This window comes from Psittacula echo (assembly GCF_963264785.1).
Source record: "Psittacula echo genome assembly, chromosome: Z".
Classification (NCBI taxonomy): domain Eukaryota; kingdom Metazoa; phylum Chordata; class Aves; order Psittaciformes; family Psittacidae; genus Psittacula; species Psittacula echo.
In genome coordinates, this window is record NC_137742.1 from 63,761,981 (window position 1) to 63,784,624 (window position 22,644).

The 22,644-nt window shown below is 37.4% G+C and overlaps 1 protein-coding gene across 1 annotated transcript in view; it reads left to right on the forward strand.

Annotated features, from left to right (window-relative positions):
• Positions 1–18,856, forward strand: part of COMMD10 (COMM domain containing 10) — a gene marked incomplete at both ends in the record, with an annotated part of 117,373 nt that extends 98,517 nt beyond the window's left edge. The window contains 2 exons of the mRNA XM_080636724.1: positions 18,126–18,185; positions 18,818–18,856. Coding sequence (XP_080492850.1) covers positions 18,126–18,185; positions 18,818–18,856 — 99 coding nt within the window. The remainder of the gene's footprint in view (positions 1–18,125; positions 18,186–18,817) is intronic.
• Between the last annotated feature and the right edge of the window lie 3,788 nt (positions 18,857–22,644).

The window sequence follows — 22,644 nt, forward strand, 5'->3', positions numbered from 1 at the left end:
CGTGACGTGCTGTGGCATGGAATACCTCTTTGGCTAGGTTGGGTCAAGTGTCCTGTTTGTGCTTCCTCCCAGCTTCCCCTCCTCCCTGACAGAGCATGAGACTCAGAAAGTTCTGGGTCAGAGTAAACATTACTTAGCAACAATTAAAAACACCGGTGTTATCAGCATTGTTCCCAGGTTGAAAGTCAAAACCATAGCACTGCACGAGCTGCTAAGAAGGAGAAAAATGCCTGCTACTGCTAAACCCAGGACAAACATAGGGGAAAAAAAATTGCAATTTGTATCTTAGAGCTCTTTAATCTGTTTAATTTTTTCCCCATTTAGGTTTTTTTTTTTCTGTCCTCTGCCAGTTCTTTTTCTTCTTGGGCAAAAACAAATACAGGTATGTGTTTTAAAAATAGTGATGCTTGTTTTCTCATGGCTGCATAAAGTACGTGCATCACAATTGCCAGAAAGGTAGCCTGGGACTAAAGGTTTGCATATTGTCAGTCAGCTCACTGTACTGGTGTGACCTACTCATGTTAAGACTGGTATTCTGATTCTATGTTAATTGCCCCATTGTTATTAATATATGCTGCCTGTTTCTGACCTGTTTTGTTTAGAATGCATGTTGGTTTTTAATGTGCATGACATTTAAGGGTTATGGATTTAAAAATTAAATTTTACAAAATAAAAAATATCTCATACATTTTTAATACGGTTTACAAAAGAGCTATTCTACATTTTCCCTCTAGCAAGATGATACAGTATTGAATTAAGTGTCAGAACTTCTGTGGCCATAAAGATTTAATATTCTGGTCAAAGATATTAATTATCTTTTGTAATGGACAGATAGATTTTCCCAAAACCTGCTTGTTAATTAATTGGATTTTTTTTTAAAAGCACGTAATTTTTAAATGAGATTTCAGACTTTTAATTCTGTGAAAGAAAGATTTTTGTATTGTAGGCATCTCTCATTTTTTTTTTTTTTTTTTTTTAGAGGGCCACAAGAAAATGTTGCTTTGTGTGATTTAGAAATTTTCTATTGCAGTGTGAAAGTAGAGCTTAGGTAGTGTAGAAATTCAAATTCAAATCATCTCTCATGCAAAACATGTCCAAGCTTGGATTGAAAAATAAATAAAAATATCTCAAGAGTCAAGCTGTTACTGCTCTTCACTGCAGCATGAGGGAACTGAATTTGCCACTCATTTATACAAATCTGCACTTTACGCCTAATAAAAAAATAGAAATTGCACAACGAAATTATGTACGAAGCAAGTTACTACTCTTACAGTCTCTTAAGCTTTTTCATAAGTGCCACTAAAACTCCAGCTTTTAGTGTTGAGGATCAAGGGGAAAATGAAGTCAGCAGAAGCATTTGCAAGCTATTTCATCTTTCAGAGAAAGGAAGAGCTGAACGTTGGAGCTGTGGCTAGGTAAACGTATCAAAAAAGCATTAGGCTGTATAGCCAATCTCATTTCATGCTGTGCTGTAGATGACACACAAACCTGTGAACAAAGGTAGTATATATTGGGTAAATTCTCAGGGATGCTGGAAAGCTCAAATATATGTGTTTTCATAGACTTTCATTTATCACTGTAGCTCTTTTAATCTACACTGATGTAGGATTCAGTTTGTACATTAAAAGCTCTTACTTTTCCTATGTTCCATTCTTATCCTTTGTCCACTGAAACGTATCTTAACCATAGTAAAATTCTTTTGTGCTAAGCATTTACATAAAGCCGATACGCACATTTCATTGTTGTTAAAAGAAAATGCTCTATAATAATTATACCTTATTCCAGGTGCCTTTTTCCTCCCTATCATTCAGAAGACCTTGAATAAAAAAAAAAAATGTTCAAAAAGACGGAATGCAAGATTGTAAACAATGAATGCTGCATATATGTATCTAGTATTTACCCACAGGTTTTAGGGTAACTTTTTTCCTTTGATGCTAGACTTTCTACATTACTGTAGTGGGGAAGGAACCGTTTCTGATATGTCAATGAATAGGATCCCTGATAGGGGAACAAAAAAGTAAGAAATTAAAAAGCCCAAATAGTAATATGTTCACTGCAATTCACTGGAAAGCAGCTACAAAGAAAGCTCAGATAATAAAGCATTCACTGCAGTTCACTGAAAAGTGGCTATACTGCCAAAAATACTGGCCGTAACTTGAGTCTTTAACATAGAGTTGATTGAGAGATCTACAGCTTCTTAAAATTTCTTTGTGTAGATGAAGGCATTTAAATAAACTTACTGCACTCAAGGAGCAGATTTTTTTTTTTTTTAAATGCAAAAAATCACATCTGTATTTAACTTTTTTTAAAATCTCATATTTTTTCTTTATGGCAGTAGTGAACCACTCTGGTCAAAAGCAGAGTGTTCTGTTTAACACATAGACTTTATATTGGTCTGTCACCGTAATCCATCAAAATTCCTTTTTAACAGTAGGGAAAATCTGCTTGTGGTATCTGCCATTGTCAGTCACTTGCAGTAAAGAAAACAATAAGCTTTTCTTGCTGTGAGAAAGGTCTCCTTTCCACCTTTCCTGTGTTGTACTTTGTTATTTTGCAGTTCTGTTGTTCCTAATACATAACAAGACTGCACTTCTCTTCATGCGCTGTTCTTCAACATGGATATGCAAGAACAGTCTTTGTTTTGTACTAAGACGGTCATGGCTATCTCATTGGATGAGCGAGCAGTTTATTTCTCACTGATTAAGTGTTCAGACCAATAAAATACATGAACTCCAGTTGCCTTTTTTCTGCACGTTGGGGTTTATGACTGAGATCACCTACCTCATTTCACACAGCTGCCAGCATAGTAGTTTCAAAATATGGGGACAGCCTTTTACCAAAGCCCAGGTATCACGTAGTTGGGAGTTAGGGGATGGTGAAAGGAGGACTGTCTTTTCCTACTGACACCTGGAACACAAAGTGATGGCAGGACTGGACAGCAGCTGCTGTTGCAGGCTCTTGATCCTGAGGCTACGCTTTCCAAGGTCTGTGTTGATTTCTGGATTGCTCTGTGTGAGCTAATTACTTTATAATCCTCAGTCATAGCTGATATCACGTATTTTCTAGGCTGTGACACCACTGTGTTTAAACCACTGTGATCAGAGTGGAAAACAGGATTTGTGACAAAACCTATTTTGTTTTAAAATTCTTGCATTATTTTGCATTTTCAGCTGGAGTTATTTAAGTGGAGAGAATTTAGGTGCTTTTTCTAGTCAGCAACTGGAAGCTGTGGGATGCTGGGATTTTATGGAATAGCCAATGTAAATTGTCTTAAAATTCCATTATTTTGTGTAGGTTTTGAATGTAGATCTTTTTGTGTAGGTTTTTGCACAGTGTTAGCAAAATGCATTATACAGGAAAATGCAACTACTAAGAACGTGATGCTATGCTGCGTTAAACAGAAATGTAGAAAATATAACATTTTCTAGTTACCATTATTATTATAATCTCAGTAATACTTTATGAGATTCCTTGTGGCATGGCTTCATAAGTAGTGAAATATGCCAGGGAGCTTTTGGGTAAGAGCTTTCAGCAAGGTGATTTCCAACCCCATTTTGGTATTTATCTTCACGTGTTCAGTCTCCAAGTAAACAATGCTTGGAAATACTACTACATACTAGCATGTAAATAGCATTTTCAGTTCAATTCACAGCCAGTCAGTATGTTGAGAAGAAATTAAGTTTAATGCCATGGTTTCACAATTAAGTTTATGCCATGGAGTCTAGGCGTGATTTCACAGTCACTAATACCGTGTCTCTGCACTACCAGATTGCTCACAGAAGAATTGTAATGTAGGGTACATGATTGCCATTCTGTCACATGATCTAGAATATATGCAACTAATACAGAGTTTATGCCAGCCTTGTGTGCTTATGCTCTTTTTACTCTGAGAAATGGGTTATGCAGCCGTTAATGCAAAATTAATCTATTGACTTTCTGTTAAACACATTTTAACAGTTGAAGTGAATTTAGCACCTTGTATTATCTGAGCATAGCATTTTGGTTCTACACCAAGATCTCTGGCTAAGTGGTGCTCTGAATGGTAGAGTCTAGAAACAGAACTAATAGCAGCATTTTTTTAAAATAATCTTTAAAGTTTCAGAGCTATTGGAAATTGGGCTGGAGTACTTTTGCATTGTTTAAAAAACATTAATCATACTCCAGTTGCAGCACTTTTAAACTGGTGGTGATAGACAAGCAGGAGGTCACCAAAGTTTGGATCCCAAGACTGACCATTAGACGGCCTTGTCACTTGTGAATTTCGGTGGCCCACTACAAACCTACCTACATCATCTTTCTTTCTACTGCCACTGCTGATCAGCCAGTATCTACTCAAGTTCCTTGTGCATCCAGTTCCTTATTTTCTAAGAGTGAAGAACAGTGGCCATCTGAAAGGTGTGATTCCCATCTTCTAGAGATTTCATTTAAATCAACTCCCTGCTAAAAATACTCAGAGAAATGGAATTCTCATGGATGATTTGAAATTCCTTATCAACTCTTCAGCAAGAGTATGGTTATTATGTACTGCCAAATATTATTCTTTTTTAAGAAGTGGGTTTTCTAAACAAATAAGATCTGTAATCTTTAGTAAGGTAACCTGAAATTGCCTGACACAGAGGTACAATTTAATGCTAAAACTGTTGCAGATAAGACTGCAGTTACATTCACCATTCTTTACCCTATTTCAAACTAAGCAGACCAACTTCTCCTAGTATGTCTTCACATGTGGTGCATCCAGATGATAACTATCCAGATGATGCTGAGCTCCCCCTGTTCTGGTGGTATGCAGGACTGCATGTGGTGTCTCAGTGAAGCCTCATGAGGTTTTAGTTCCCAGAGATAAAAGGAATGGAAAGTCTTTCTGCATCTTCCATGTCCTAAAACTTTCTTTCATTGCTGTACCAAGTGCTGTTGTTGAATAGAACAACAGGAAACAGGAGAGCTTTTGGCCTCCCAGGTGTTCCCTTTCACATTTCGATACTTCCAACAGACAGAAAACATGAATAATTCATGACGAAACATTTCAGTTCAAATATGAAAACTTACTTTGCATATTTACGAAAGTTCTTCCTGATACAGGGATGCAGTTTATTCAGTTGGACAGTCACAGGCTGTGTTCTAGAATTCCAGATTTCTATATTTCTGTAGGCTTCAGCTTTAGGAAAACTAATGCTAATGGAGTGCCAACTGTCAAACTATAGCTGTTTGACCTACATATTTCTTAGATGCCCTCTGATCTCACAGTGCCTTTGCCTGACCCTGGGGGTTCTGGCTGGTTTATGATTGCAGACAATTTAATCTGTTTATTGCCAAGATAAACGAAACAATCCAAATAGAATTGATTCTCCTACACAATAGTGCCTTAATCCTTTTAAAATAATGGTCCCAGGCATATTAGACTATTTGTGCTCATTAACGCAACTCATTTGCAATTTTAGTAATTCACTCTTCTGTTGAGGGCTGTGGAACTACTCTCTTCTCAGCAGTCACAGAACTTTTTTTGTTTCTGGAATCTAATAGCATCTCCATTTTGTGTGTGTTCAATTCTTAATTCAGTCACTCACCAGTAAGAATACAGATGCTCTTCATATGCTTTTTCATAAAACTGCTGTCAAGATGAGTACCTGACCAAGTTAATCAGGGTTTGTTGCTGGTTCATTGGTTCATGTGTCAACTATATGTTTTCCCAGTTCATTTTTCTACCAGTCACTGCAGTTTTACACATTGAATGCAACTAGAGCACTGCTTTGGTACTAAACAGAAGAAAATATGAAGTCTAGACTCTCCATTTTTTCTCTGATGTACGCTTAATTTGAACTTGGAGTAGTTCAGCCCCCCTCACTTCCTAATTTTTCTTAGGAAAAAAAGAGCAAAAGCAAAAGTGCTCTAGATAGAAGAATACATGAATTGGGAAGATAAAGGCAAAGCAATTTACTGTACATAGATAGTCATATCCTAAACGCATCTAACAACCCAGAATATGGATGAATATACAGTGGCTTCAAGATAGGTAAGTTTTCCCTGAGATATTTGTGTTGTATAAAGGAAAGCCAAACTTAACAGTCCACATTTAGCCAGTGTGGAAGCAGTTAGTTTCCTGGTAGTACTCTTCACCATCATTCTTCTTTCTTTCTTTAAGCTAAACTCACCAGTGTATGTAAAAACTGCATTTATCTGTGTAACATTGTATATGTCATTATGTCATGTTAGAAATCACATTTTTTTAACTTACGATACCTTTAACTTACCATACATTCATACCATTATCATTCTTCATTGTTCCATTTACTTATGTCTTAAGAAGAGAAAATCTAGCTGGTTTGGAATTGAATATTTTGAATGTCAGCATTAACCCCGAGTTATTTCAGTATTAAATGACATCATTCCAATTTGTCTGAATATTTAATACAAGTATTAAGATGTATTTTTATCTGTAAAATAATGTTCCATGTTAAAAAGGCGTATTATCTTTGACTTATCATGGAATTATGGTTTGGGTTAAAAGGGACCTTAAAGATCACCCAGTTTCAACCTGCTGCCATAGATGGAGACACCTTCCACTAGACCAGATTGCTCCAAGCCTCATCCAGCCTGGCCTTGAACACTGCCAGGGATGGGGCAGCCACAGCTCTGGGCAGCCTCTTCCAGTGTCTCAACACCCTCATAGTGAAGAATTTCTTTTTTACATCCAGTGTAAATGTCCCATCTTTTAGTTTAAACTGTTGCCCGTTGTCCTACCACTACAGAGCTTTGTACAAAGTCCCTTTCTAACTTTCCTGTAGACCAACTTTAAGTACTGGAAGGCTACCCTAAGGTCTTCCTGGAGCCTTCTCTGGGCTGAACAAGCCCAGCTGTTTCAGCCTTTCTTCATATAAGAGATGTTTCAACCCTCGGAGCATCTTTGTGGCCTCCTCTGGATTTGCTCCAATGGGTCCACATCCCTCTTGTGCTGGGGACCCAGAGCTGAACACAGGACTGCAGGTAGGGTCTCATGAGAGCAGAGCAGAGGGGGAGAATCACCTCCTTCGACTTGCTGGTCATGCTTCTTTTGATGCAGCCTCACACAGGGTTGGTTTCTGGGCTGTGTGTATACACTGAAGCCGGCTTATGTTCAGTTACTCATCAGCCAACACCCCGAAGTCTCTGCAGGGCTGCTCCCAATCCAGTCTCCACCCAGCCTGTATCTGTGCTTCGGATTGCCCCAAGCCAGGTGCAGGACCTTGCACTTGGCCTTGCCGAGCTTCATGAGGTTTGCACTGGCCCACATCTAAAGTGTGTCAAGATCCCTCTGGATGGCAAGCCTTCCTGCAAGTTTACCAGCCACATCACTCAACTTGGTGTCATCCACAAACCTGCTGAGAGTGCACTGAGTTCCACTATCAGTGTCATTATTGAAGACAATAGTGAAGATATTAAATAGTGCTTACCCTAAAGCTTACTGTTAGGGGACACCACACATTAATGGTTTCCACTTGAACATTGAGCCATTGATTGTAACTCTTTGGATGCTGCCATTCAGCCAATTCTTTACCCACCTACCAGTCCATCATCAAATCTGTATTTCCAATTTAGAGGAAAGAATGTTATTGGGAACAGTATGTGTTTTGCAAACCTTCTTGTGTCTAAAAGGAGAATAAAATTTGTGATAAATTTCTTTCCATTGCGGTATTTAAATACTATTTCAAGAGAAAATATTTTAAACGATTTTCTTTATTTACTTTGCTTTTAAATTTAAAACCTTTGATTGTCAGCAAATATATTCTTAGCATTCTCTCCATGTATAAGAGGAGATGTAAGAAAAATCTGGGAACAGGTTGTTTTAGAAGTTTCATAACTGCTTAGATTGTAAATCTAAATATCAGTGACTAACCCGTATGTTACACTTTCAACCTATGTTAAATCATTGTAGACAAGACATTAAACAAGTCATAAGCTTTCCATTTTTATTTTTTAAGAAAAAGTCAGTATCTTAAATACAGGTTTAAATGTCAGTTTATAAAGTGGTTCATAGAGGCAAACTTACCTGTAACACCTTATTTTTCTATTTTTCCCTTTGAAGAACATACATGTTAAATAAAAAATTGGAAGACAAGCATGGTTAAAATACTTATTTCGTATCTATCTTTATGAAGAGCTTATGCCATATAACACCATTTGTATTCCTTGCTTTACCATTTTAGTTTTACATCACACAGTGCTGGCTTGAAAAAGAAAAAAATTAATTAATTTGAAGCTAAATGGATTTGTTTTGAGAGAAAAGCATAAAAAGTATCTACATATTGATGCTCACTGAAAACATTGCAGCCATCCTGAGTACTGCATTGTACCCCAGCCATGTGTAGAATAATCCAAATCTACTATTGTGTTCCTTCATGTTGTTCACTTTCTTTTAAAAGATACTTACATGACCTGTAATTCAGTAGCATGCAGACTTAAAGAAAAGGGATTTGATACCCTCTTTCAAATTGCTTATGTTAGCCAAAAGTTGTTTTGTTTTCTTTCCTGAGAGGGTATTACTTACATATATTCATATTCTGGCTTTAAAGGAAACTGTGGGTGTGTGGTTTGATTTCATCTTTATTGTGTGTGAAAACACTTACACAGCACTTGTAGTACTTTTCGTCCTTAGCACTCTGTCCAGTTTGCTTTGTAAGTAGTGAGAATTCATACCACACCACTGCATCAAGCTTTAAATAACTCTTAGCAAAAGTAACAAAGCAAGAAGATCACTGAAACTGCATTGTCTGAAACCCAGAATAGCTAATTTTTGCATAATTAGAACATCTGTAACCTTCAGTGACAAACTGAGAAAGGTTGTTGGTGGATTGCTTCATAATAAGTGGTTATTTCCACATTCCTCTTATTTTGCAGTCATAATCAGAAAATATCAGAAAATACCAGCCAGTCTTTTTTTAATCCTTGTAAAAAGGAAAAGTTTTTTTGCCTAATTTGAGGAACTTTGCTTTTAAAAAACTTTTAAAGTTTTGTACTGTGCTGTGGTGTCTGAGAAGTATTTGTGTTTGCTTGTGTCAGGATGGGCCTGTCTTTTTCATCACACTCCAGCACGATGTGTCTTTGATCCAAATGGGTTGCCCAAGGCCTTGCTGGGTTACTTCTGGTGAGGAAGAGATGCTGGCTAGGAGCCTGGCATTTATTTGTAAATTGTGAGTGTTGTAGCAAAAGGTGTAGGTCTGTTCTATTTCTTAGAATACAGTGAAGACAGTAGGTGACTTCCTAATTAAAAAAAAAATAAAAAATACATTAATTTTCTAACAGTCTTATTCCCTAAGAGCTCTGTCTTTGATCCTGCTGGGGACTACACTGCTAGTTAACATCCCTCACTCCCTCATGGCTTTCCAGTCTTTTTCAGCAGCTGAGACTTGTGTGCAAGCACCCATTTGCTAGCTGCTGGAATGATTTGCTTGCTGGAGATCAGAGATATGCTTGCTGACAGCCACTAACACCCTTTTAGTGCAGAAAAAAAACCCAAACATTTTATCTTTGCTTGTCTGCCTAACAAAATCTAAATTGGTGATACTCTGAGTGACCCATCCCAAACAAAAGAAGTAATTTACAAATTATCTAATCTTGACATTTTGTAAATATTCAGTCAGATTTTTTTTGAGAGGGTGTTTTCACATCAGTTACATTGATTTCATGTGGATCTGAGCTTCCTTAGATCTTTCCTCTTGCTGCTGGCATCTTTTATCTAGCCTCTTTTCTTGAGCCTTAGTAGAAACAATAGATACCTTCAGGTTTTCAGGAGGTGAAGAAAGGCCTTTTGTGGTAAAACAATGCAGTGTTGCAGTATCTTATTGAACCAGATAGGCTGAGAAGCTAATGCTATCAAAAAGATACCAGTTTCTCCATTCATCTAAAGCCCTCTTAAAGTGTTATTCATCTGCATGACTATACCACATAAATTCTTGTCAGAGCAGTAGCTCTTGATGTGGATGCAGATGATAATAACCTAAGATTCTTCCCCTTTCTTAGGTTTAGTTGAGACCAAAAGGGTGGCTTCCTGAGCAGTTTGGATCACAATTTGAGCTTTCTCCAAGTCCAGCTGTCTTCAGGCCCAGCATTAAATGTGTATCTGATTTGAACATAAAGGATTTGCAACTCATTGTTAATAACATCAGCTGCAAGCAAGCTGTGTGAGAAGCTCTCTAAAATACTCTGTGCATATTGTTGAGTCGCTTTTCTTGCTGTTGGAGGGTTGACCATTGTGTATCTACATAGAAATCTACTTCAGTCTGCCTAGAGCTAAGATACTGATCGAAGTTGCAGTGTTTGCCATTTGAGTCCATATTCTTAAGTTTTCAGATGCCAGTAGTGGGCTAATATTGCACTTAATACTTACAGTCAGTACCGCTAGCTTCCTAGAACTGGATTATTTTCGGTGTACAATAATGGAAATAGTTCACAGCCATGCCAGTGTAACATCTTTTTCATGTGTAGTTTGTAAACTTACTTTGGCTGTGATCGTATTTGGTGAACATGTGAAGTAGAAAACTTGAAAGCATTATCTGGACACAGCATGCTTACTGCTGGGTTCTTTCTTCAGCAGTAATGCTTTACAAGTACGAGCATACGACAAAAAATAAATTTCATGTCCTTTAAAGTGAATGTAAGATTGTTGAGTCAGTCCTAATGAGAGATGTCTTTAGAATAGAAGTTGGAACTCACTCGTCTTCAAGGTGTTTAAAGATTTACATGATAGCCCTGGTGGAAATAAGTGAAACACAGTGTTGTAACTGTTTTTCCTTGCAGTGTTCATGAACTTTATTTTTTTTTTATATCATAATTTCTGTGCCAAACTAGTTGTACTGGAAAGATCAAAGAATTTAGTTTCTTCTAAGAAATAAAATTATTTAGTCTTTAGAGTTCTGACTAAAGAAAAAGTTGTATTCTGATAGTTACAGACAGTACACTGTATAAGCAATATGCAGCAATTAGGGTGTACATGTTTTCCCAGAGAGTCTTTTTCATGCTTGATATAGTGAAATTTAATAGGAAGGAAGGATACATTTGTTCTAAACTTTTAGCAAGGTTGCTTCTTCAGAGAGCTTTCTACAGTATTAGGACTTTAGTATAATTTGCAAAATTACGTGACAGATGAAATAGGAAAGTTGTCATTATTAGGACTTGTGTTCCTTAGATTAATCAGTGGTATTCTTAGTAATTGTGTGTCGGCCTGTTGGTGAGTGAAATGAAGTTTTCACACACATCTTTTCCTAGACGCTGTATTTGGAAATTATACCTACATGTTTTTCTATTGAATCCTGAAATTACAAAGATACATTTGTGTGGGTGGATAATTTATGCTGTTAGCGACTTGATCCCATGCAGAGACTAGTGAGGAATCAATAACGAGCTTGTACTCAAAGGGAAGGGCATATGAAGGTATATACAAAATACAGAACAGGCATAGAAGTAAGTCAGCTTTTCGATAGATATTCTGTGAGCCATTTTGCTTGTGTAGGACATACAGGGAGGTATCAGAACACAAAAAGCTGTTTTTAAATACTGCTTGCAATGAGCATGCACTGATACACATTTACCACCTATCTCCCCAAAAGGTGTGTGTGTTCATTATGATGTTTTTGTAAAAGTGTATTTAACATACTCTTTGCGCATAAGTGACAATCCTGCAACTCTGTATTTCTGAGATGTTTTCCATGAAAAGTATCATTAAAAGACCAACTAATCTTATAGTGTTATAGTATAGGAATGTAAATTCCTAGTGTATTCAAGGCAGAGGAGCCCTCTGCGTGGATACAGCTGCTGGGAAAAAAAAAATGCTTTGCTATCTCCCTTTTCTTTAGCAAGATGGTATTTACTCTGACTCGGTGTATTAAGGTGAAAACTGTAGTTCTTTGTTTCCAGATAAGTGTCTCAGTTTTAAAAGCATTTTTCTTCCTTACTGTGAAGTAAGGGTTCTGTCTGCCTGTAAATGCTCTGTGATCTTCCCAGCCTATGTGGTCTTTCTTAGTAGTTGTGTCTTATTTTTTGTCTGCAGCTTTGCCCCAGTTCAGCCAGCCAGTAATGGGTATTTTCAGGAAGGTGGAAGGCAATAGGAGGTGTGAAAATGAAAATGACTAACAGTTCTTGTGGTGGCAGTACTTCAGGTCTTCTGCAGGTCTCCAAATGCATGCAGAATCTGTTGGCTCAGTACTAGACTGGGCAATGAATTTATTCTAGGAACTTCCCATGGAAACATGCTTAGATGATCCTGTATCTGCTGGAGTAAGATTATCTGTATGTATTTCCAGTAGCACATTGATTAGATCTCAGGACTCAAGACAGATTATTGGGCAGGGATCTTGTAAATATATTGTAAAGGGAAGGAGGAAAGGACATCCCTAGTAGCTGCTGATTTTGATCTGCTTAAATACCACAGGGAATTTGAAATTCTTAAGCTTATATGAAAAAGAAGTGCAACTTTGAAAGGTAGCGCTCAGTATATGTACAAACTAAATGTTAACATATCGATCAGGAAAAGACAGGGTTAGTGTGAAAGATGTTCTGTTTTATAGCAATTGCTCCCTGAGACTTGAAAATGCATGTAGTTCAGTCATAAGGCGTGATTATTTTTTTTCTCGATGAAAATAATCATTTAGTATTGCAAATGAAAATAAGCTTGGAAGAAGAATGAAGTTTGAAGGTCACATTTTCTGATGATGTGAAACAAGTGTAATTAGGAATGCATAAGTTCGTATTTAACTCCCTGTGTTCTGCTGAATTACATCCGTCTACTGCTGTAAGAATAGAAAGAAGTCTTAATTGCTGCCCCTTATGCGCAGAGAGTTAAGGAACAGGTGATGCTGGTCTGTTTTAACACATCTGCTTTTTATACCACACTATAATTCATCTGTCTGACCATGCAGCTTAAACTTACTGATGAATTCTGTGAGATACAACTTACTCTTCCCATCTGTAAGTGCCTAAGCAATGTATAGTTCTCCAGGGTCCAAGAAAATTTAAAGGAAATCTGAATTGATGTAGCAGAGAAACTGACAGGTCAAGAGGGAAACGTAGGCTACCAAGAAGCAACTGGAGTCTGTTTAGGAATGCACCTGAATTTGGACATAAACTGATGAAGTGTAATTACCCATATCCTTCCATTATATCTGAGATTTTAAGGATGTCTATTAGGAATAAATTGGAGAATGGAAAGCAGATGTGAAAATATTCTTTTCTTAAACCTAATTGAGGTGTTCCTCAAGATAGTATTAAAGATTATGTTAGAATATAGAAACTGGGCTTCACCTAGTTACTATTAACTAACTTCGCTGAATGTACCATAATTTTTTTACATGTGCTCAGTTATAGACATTATCATTATCAGTAGACATTTAGATATACAAACCAGCCTGTCCCTCCATCTGTTTGCTGCAGAATACTTGGCATTTATTTTGCAATGTTGACTATTACAGCAGTATCAATTTTTCATATTCAAGTTAGCTCTAAAATTGGTAGTTTGCCTTTTATTTATAACTCCCAGTGCCTTGCTCTATCCTTACGTCTGGGCAAGGGTTGTTAAATGTGTGGAATGCAGCTGGGCAATAAACAAGGTTGCAGAACTCTGTCATTAGTAATAAAGCTTTTTGCGGTAGTACATTTAAATAGAAATAGCTAGAGCACTGGATTAAAAAACAAACCAAAACAAACCCCCCAAATACTTTGATTATAACCAGGAATTTGCCTCTGCTTTCTGAAGTGTTTTAAGGAGACATTTTTTGCATGGTTTCCACAGAAACAATTTGCAGCAAGAAGGTATTCATGTTTAAAATAGTTAGCTGAGGCAATGAGAAATTGGAGACTTGTTTACATCTTGCATCATTGAATCTTCATCATTTTATGCTGATGACCATGTTCAGTTCAAAATTTGCCAATTATTCCTGGTGGTTGTAAGCTAAGTGTTAGATTAAGTGATTGTGGCTATTTTGTAGAATTAGCCATACATTCAGAATACCTGTTTTGGATAGGATAGTGTATTAATGTTTACTGGCAGCAGGAAGTTTTTATCTTAATTTTCCTTTCCCTTCTCTCTCCTCTTTTTCTCCCCTTCCCCTGCCCCCAAAGAAAATTTGGTTTTGCACAGCTCTTTTAGAGGCTGGTGAAGATGTTATGTTTTTTACAGTGATGCCAGACAGTAAGTGAGAGATAGGTAAGAAAATGACCCTAATCAGTTAAACTTATTAGAATTTCACAGTTCTCAGGAGGCTGTAAACTGTAAATTGATACAGCCCTGGGGTGAGATTAGAGGTGGAGTGAAATCAGATTCCATCTAGATCTATAAAAGCAAAATGGCATTAAAAATTAATTTTAACAGTGAAAAATGCATTCAGTAGTGATATGTGGCCAAACACGTTAAACCGTATATTTCGGAAAACTTATTACCATATTCCTTGCAATGGATTCAGAGTAATGTAAAAATTTGTTGTGGGCTACACCTGCAATTCATACAGCCTTTCCCAGTAATAAATGCAGTGCTCTGTCATATTTAATGGCAGATGAACGTATTGAACTTAACAACAACTTTGTTTAGCTGAAGATGCTGCACATAACCTCTTCAGCTATGCTCATTGAGGGTATCACTCCAGTGCTGTCCCTGCCACTCTTCAGTGGTATTGATCAGACAAAAAACCTGTCTGCCTGTTTTCAAAGATGTCTGAAGAATGAACATTTGGTATTTTATAAATTTATTTGTCTTCATAAGAATACAACTGTGTTTCTCTGGTGTCATGAGTCTGTAACCCTCAAGGCTAAAACTCTTAAAAGTAGGAGCTAGGACTTCTGTTGCCACAAAGCTTGGGATGTAATAAGAAAAAGTATTAGAATGACTGATGGTGACAATGGGAATAAATTCAGTTTACTTTTCTGGTTACTGTGTTCAATTTTCTTTTATGTGAAGATGATAATAGCAAAGAGAAAATGAAATGCCAGAAATGAGGGTAAGAGTAGAATAAAGGTGAGAAATAGGAGGAAATTCAGCAAGAAAGAGGAAAAGAGAATTATATACTTGATAGAAGGAAGAAAGAAGTTAGACATCCAGAAAATTACTGTTTTCCTATTTACGTTCTGGGAAACACATACTAGGTCAGAGACAACAGCTGAAAACCTGCATATTCAGATAAAGAGTCAGCTTAGCTGCACATTACATAAATAGGCTGAGACTCTATCTGCACATAGTGACATTTAATTAAGTCAGTAAGCTGAAAGTGATTCTTTTTTTTATCCTATGTTTTAGTTACGGTTGAAAAATTACTACAGTTTTTAAGTTTGTGTTCTTATCTGATCAAAATGCCATAAAGTATATCAGGAATTTGCCTTCTCTAGGGGCTTCAACAGTATTTTATCTATGCAGTCATTTTTAATACCACTTAATCATCCATTAAAGAGCTGGATGCTAACCTACTCCTGTGACACATTGTTTTAATTACAGTTGTTTGTGTTCACACAAATAAAGCAAAGAATAAAGCAAATAAGTGAATAATATATACCTCAGCTAAAAATTGGGGCCCATCAGCCTGCTCAAATGTAGCTTTTTCATGTACGGACCTAGCTATGATATGATGTTTTTGTGGTCTATATAGGAACTCCTGAGCACATAACCATGATTATTTGGTGTCTTCCCCAAGGGGCTCATACTAGTGAGTATTATAAACCCCACATTTTTAACTGATGCCACAGTTCTGCATGGTTTTTTGTGGCAGTGCTCTCTGCTGAAGTGATGTAGTAGATGGACCAGGTTTTCACACACAGAACAATTATGTTTTAGCAGAGGATTAAGTGCAGATAAACAACATATTTCATAAAAGATTGTTATATCCTCTCTACCATTGACACTCCCACCCCCAGATCACAAACATAGCCTGGTATGGTATGTTTTCTTTTAGATCTCCACAGGCATTTGCCTGCCACAATGCAATATAAATTTTGCCTTATTTATCAGACTGTGATTATTAAATGATAATGGCAAGAGAGATCTCAGCCTGTTCGTAAAGCAGAGTGATTTGGGGTTTTTTTAGTATAAAAAGAACCTGAATTAAAAGAACCACACTTTTTTTCATTAGCATACCCCATCTTATGGTAATTAACTTAGCTAGGGAAAATAAGAAAGACCAGCTTTTCATTTTCTTGGGAGTTTTTTATGTATGTGAGTAGTTGATCTTGGTTGCTGATCTGAAGGAGTACCAGAAGATGCCCATCTTGAATGAGACATAGCACTTGGAGGAATGCGATGTGGTGGTTGGAGGTGTCACACACCCACTGCCCCTTTCTGGAGGCATTGCAAAACTGTTGTACTGAAATCCAGCAGACTGTTCTACCAGAAACCATGCAAGAAATTACCTTGGCTATTCAGTGTGACTGATAAACTTTTAAGATACATGATATCTTCCTTTTATTCTGAACCTCCTCTTTTAGGTTTCGCTTCCTTTCATTCAAACACCAAAATCCTTCTGGAATGGCAGATTCCAAACGAATGTCCAGGCTGAAATGGTAGATCCATTTGCTGTTAGTTTATCTTTCTTCTTTCCTCTACCCCCTTTCTTTTCTGAAGAAACCACTTGTTTGCTTTCTCTTTGTTTCTCAGCTATTAGAAAACCTTTAAAAATGCTTTTACTTCCCTGTCACGGTATTATGCTCCTTGGAGGGAGGATCAGCTGGAGTCATGGCAAAGAGAACTGCTGTAGTGGTAGTTTTATTTTGTATTCACCATATGATTCCCAGAATTGCATTGTTCCTTCCCAGAGGGGGAAGATTGGTCTCTCATGCAAATCACTGGTCCTTTTCTAGGCTTTTGTAGCCTTCCTGAAATTGTTGGAAAGGATCCTTCTTTCTGCAGAGTCGGGAGGAGGAATTGCAGCAGACAGGCTGGCCCCAGACATTTCATCCCTTTCCTGTGTCTTACAGCTCCTTTTGAGGAGCAGGCACCAGGCAGTACCTCTCCTGAGTTCCCAGGGCTTCTGCTGCTCTTGTGCATTTGGTGCGCCAAATTCAGCTGATCGAGACTTGCATTGGTATGAGAGCGCACAGAATCTGTCCACAGCCTTGTCTGTATGCAAAAGTATCCTTGGTTATTTAAGCAGAATTGATAAATAAGCATTTTTATACTGAGTTAAGAGATACATGACACTGGTACCCATTAAACAAACTTTGCTTGTGTACATTATTTCAGCTGATAGTATTTTGTGAGTAGTGGTGTCTAGATTTGGTTTTCACAGAGCCTTGTTAGTGTTTGTGGAAGTGCAGCCATTATCCTCAGGAATGCCTCCCAGTTTGGAAAGTCCAGCAACAATACAAAGAATGTGCTGTGCAGTAATAGGAATTTATTTTAAAAGAAGTGAAGTGACAAAGCGACGTAGAAGAAATAAGCTGAGAAAGAGTCTGGATAGATCTGCACTGTGATTGAAGATAGCAGGAATTAAACTACCTGTTTCTTTCAAGCGAGTTAAGCAGGACAGAAATTGTAATTTAGCCCATCTCCACAGACATCAGCACATGCATGCAGAGGATTATTACCACCATCTGTTTTATCTACAGTAGTTTCCATCAGTTATGTTATTTTGCTTTTTTAGTGTTTAAGCACTGCTTTGAAGCTGTTGTGTTAATTGTTAACTTAAGTTGAATCTGTGCACAGATGCCTATAGCAGTGTCAGCATGCTAAGATCATAACTGTTAGATTAATGAATGGAAGTATTAGCTCTTTGCTGGTGCAGTACATTAATAGCTGTGCAAGTTCAATCAAATGCACTACTGACTTTGTCATTGTGTGATGGTATTTACCAGATCTTAGACGGGCTGCTGAGAAAGATGAATGTAATCTTTCATTTTTATCTGACTGAAAAATAAGGTAACAAAATCATTTTCATAGAATATTTTACTCTTTGCAGCAAAATAGATGTACCTGTAGACTTGAATTGTTCACTGAAATGGAATATGCATATATGTGGGACATTATAGTGGATAGGAAGAAAACTAACTTTTGCAAACAATATCTTTCACATGGCTTAATCTCATATTCTGAATTACAGGAATTAGTGTCAAAAAGAAAAAAAAAAAAAAGTATGCTTATTTCTTCCTTTTTTTTTTTTTTTTTCCCTGTTTTTTCTTCATAGAACCTGAAGAAAGTGTTTGTAGAATTTAGTCATCAGGAGCTGTTTGAGTTCTATAACAAGGTCTGTAGATTTTACAATACTATAGTTTCTTTGTAAACACCTTATGCTGCTCAGCGGGAAGTGTTGCCTATGTGAATTAAATCTAATGAAACTGGAAGGAAAATGAATCCAACTTTAATTAAGGCTGTTGGATTTCTTTGATCACATTTTCAAGAGGAGTCTGTGCATTCGAATTTGGAATTGGCAGGGCCCGGGACATTGCAAGCATACCTGGCGGTTAGATCGAGAGGAGCTGCTGATGATTAACGACAAGGAGCTCTCTGGAAACAGCATCTTTGTGTAACATCTTCAGTCAAAATGCCAGGCTCGTAATCCAGTCAAAATGAACTCTGTTATTTTTTTACCTTGTTATTATGCATTGGAAATTCAGAGCAAAACATCTGTGCCTGTAAAAAAGGCAGTATTTAGACAACTGCTTCTTTAAAATTTGAATATTTAAACTGCAGCAATGAATTCTAATAGCTTCATGTAAAAACAAGTATTCACGAGTACCGGATTCTTTATTGCTATGTGGATAGATTTAGTATGCACAGTTGAAGATATTGGAATGTGATTTTTTTGCTGTTTGCATGTTTCTAAAAAACATTTTATATGAGTGAAATTTTTTCTCTCATTTTTGTTCCCTTAAATAGCTGGAAACTATACAAGCACAGCTGGATTCCCTTACGTGATGTTTTTGAAGACTTATTTCTCCATCACGCTCCTGCCACCTCATTATTTTGAATTGAAGATAGATTGCCAAGCTGTGTTTGCTGAAGGATTCAGTGGGTCGCTTCCTGTAAAATTATATGGCTTATCTCTTTTTTAAACCAGTAACGTTAGTCGAGAGTCTTTGTTAAGAGTCTGAAGGTTCTGATGGACATTCTCTTGTTTTCTGAGCTATTGAGAAGAAAAGCGTTACTTGTGGGGGAGGGGGAGAAGAAAGCTACCCTGTTTCAGATATTTTTTTTTGTCCTGTTACGAGTGCTACTTGCTTGTGGTATAAATTTGCGTAATAGTGAGGGACCAGGAATAAAATCTATTTTTTAGACATAAAAATAATATAAAAGTAGCTAGAAAATACACAGCTAGTAAAATCTCTATAATTTTGAATTATTGTTCACACAATTGATAATGCTTATTGCAAATTTGTCAAAATAAATTCTGAATTTACAAATAGATTGGTTTAGTTTGGGTTTTGATTTTGTTTTGTTTTTTCCTTTTTTCTAAATAATCAATGTTTCTGATTTCAGTGTTTACTTTTGTCACTGAGAATAAATACAGCTTCTTAGCACTGCATGCATACCACTGAACCTAAGTAGTATGGTGTATAACTGGGGGGACAAATCTCAGAGTATATAACAAAGAACACTGAAATACTGCGACAATCAGATTTCTGAAAGCTATTTGTTGATTCTTTCTAATGTTGTCTACGGCTGTTCTTACGTGGAACAGGAAGAAGTGAGGTACAGAGATACAAGGCCAAGTTGGTCTTATCAGTTCTAGATGAATGAAAGTTCATGAGCAGTGTGAGAAGTTAAAGTTCTTGTTTGTTGCCATTCGTTTTACAGGCAACTTCATTGCTACACCTTGATAAAGGCACAGTGTACAACTCTCTACTCAAGGCTAATAGAAAATGAAAGAAAATAAAAATCTTTGACATTAGCTTGTTTTTCTTTCTCTTTAAGGGATTCTCTGAACAAGGCTTTTTTCTTCCTGATGCCCAAAACAGGGATGGTCAATACCCAACCAGCCAGTTTTCTTTTGAGGTTTGCGACACTAGATATAAGTATAGCCTAAAGGTATGTTTTGAACAGGAGGTGGTTAGGTTCTCTTGTGCCAGATTTCTTGCACTGTTGCTTTTGGAGGGTTGGTTTGGGCTTTTTGTGTTGCTTTATTGGGGATGGTGCTGTTGCCTCAAGACTGCTTAAGGGGTTTACACCAGTTGTCTTGAGGTGTGAGAGAACAGATTTAGAAGAAAAAGGCATTAGCAGCCTACATGTGAATAAAATGCACTGGAGAGAAAAAAACCCACATTTATCATAGTTCTTCGCTGAACCGCCAGACAATAGTGTACCACTCTGGTAAGGTAACACTATTACCCTGTAGAAAAGAAGAAATGAGTCACCACTGCACAGCAGAATCTTACCCTTCACACCTTGTGAGGCTGGCTGCTAAAATCTTGCCTTGTCCCAAGCCACTGGCAAACATACCTAATCTTCTGGGGATAAAACACTCCCACCCAAAGATATCACATACTCAGCCTGGCTATTCAGCAACAGCTTGCTGGCTTGATCATCTCAGGCTGCATGGGTTGGTGTGTGTCTGCAGGTAAACATCCCCACCATTCCCTCTGCCTGCAGCAGAAGGGAAAATCCCCTTCTTCTTGACCCTTAGGTCCTTTCTTCTCTACTCGTCCTATAGGATAGTATGTTATGTGCCATGACACTGGTCTTGAGTGTTTTCTCTCCAGTTTCCAGAGCTTAAATTCTGGAAGTCATATCTGAAGTAAGTTGAAGACTGTGCCATGTAGATGCAGGACATACTAAGGCAGTTGTCCAAGTGTGGGAGAGGAGTTATCTTTGTGAATATAGGTGGTGATTGATGAATCTTGGAGGACGGGATGAAGGCAGGACAAGTTTAGAGTGCAAAGTTTGGACAAATGAGCAAGCACATCTGAAAAAAAAAAGAAGCCAGAGACAAAGCAGGAAGTAACTGCGTGTGGGGAAAAAGGATGGAGAGGATAGAGTAACGGGTATTCCCAAGTGTGGAATCTAGGAGTTGGGAAAGTGTAAGGAAAACGAAGAACACTGGAAAGCATGGCAAAAGTATATACACAAAGAAAATACAAGGCAAAGGAAGAGAAAAACCTTATATAATAGGGGAATGGGAAGAAAACTGGGGAAACAAAGTAAATCAGACTTAACTATGAAAACTGGCCAGCTGTGTACCTATCTACACATAAGTGTCAGCCTTGGTGCAGATTTGGCCAAAATTGAAGAAAATTGTGGGATAACAAAAAAAGAGCATTTTAAATCTAGCTTTAATAGGAAATACTTTTAAAGTTATAAAATAATGTTAAAAGGAAAAATAGAAAAATCAAACCCTAAGACTGCAAAGATTTTGTAAAATTTATTTAGTGTTTATCCTTGTTTGAAGATGGATGAAGAACGTTTCTTTAGCAGTGATTGCCTTTTTTTTTTTTTTCTGAATGTACTGAATGTCTTACTGTCAGAAGCCATAATAAAAACCACCATATACCTCATGGTAAGAAGTATAGTTGTTATCTTTTGTCGAGGAGCACTCAGACATAAACTCTTAGTTTTGAAAGAATTTGCTGTATAACGGGAAGCTTGGGGTTGTACATTGTTAGGAAAATGATGGCAAAACCAGTGCTGTCTGAGAGAACAACATTGGCCACTTATTTAAGTGTTCCTGAATAAGGAAAGAAAGCTGAATAACTACAGAAGAACAGAGCTGTTTAGGGTTTCTGTGTTATGTCTTACAGAAAAGAAAGTTTTTATTCTAGTTGCTGCTCTCTGCACCTGAGTGGAACTGGAGAGGAGAAGATTAGTCTTCTCTGAGAGCAACTGCCCTTGCTTAGTTTGGTTGAAGTCTTGGTGTTTAGCAGTGTCAGGGAATGAGAGAAAAATAGGCACCAGCATGGGCTGAGGGATCCCTTTGGAGATTGCGAAATCTGCCTGCATCAGGGACTACACCCAATGCCATACTGCAGAGGCAGTGTAAATTAAACATTTCTGGGAGGAAAGGGGCGCATAGCCTATTCAGAACTGAATATGCCAGGTTGGTGTGGGAGCATAGGCAGGGATGTGCATGCTGAAGGTCTAAAAGCTTTTGTTTTGCATTCGGTTGAAACACAGTTTTGAAGAGTGAGGCTTGTGGGTATTTTGAAGTTCTCACTGCAGCAAAGGGATATGTCCCAGGTTATTTTCATTTCAGGGTCCTAGCAAAGAATTGGTCTTTAATATCCCCTGGGCATGATCCAGAACTGAAATTACAAAGGCTTCTGATAGTGTTGAAGGAAGATATTTGAGAGATTTATTGAACTCTAAAATGGGATATTTGAATGAGTGAGAATTACTAAATGTACTTTCAGATTTTTCAGTGCATTTTAAAAAAAAACATTTGATTGATCTTTGCTCAGGCATTAAAGACAGTCTTTTCTGTGACTGATCTTCTCTCAAAGTTATAGTATCAAAATCTGCCTCAAATGGACTACTGGCAAAAGAAATAAGCTTTCAATTTGGAGTAAACAAGCACCACTACTGTTTTGACATGAAGACTTGGAGTTCTGGGCCTAAAATGAAAACCAGTGTGAGAGCTACCTTGGAAACAAGAAGTTACTGTTGAAGAGCAAGCCTTTGTACACCATGTAGTGGAAACAATACCAACAGCACATTAATGCTTGCTGAGTAGAAATGCATTAGATTATATTTGTCCAGATCAGCCTTACGCGTAT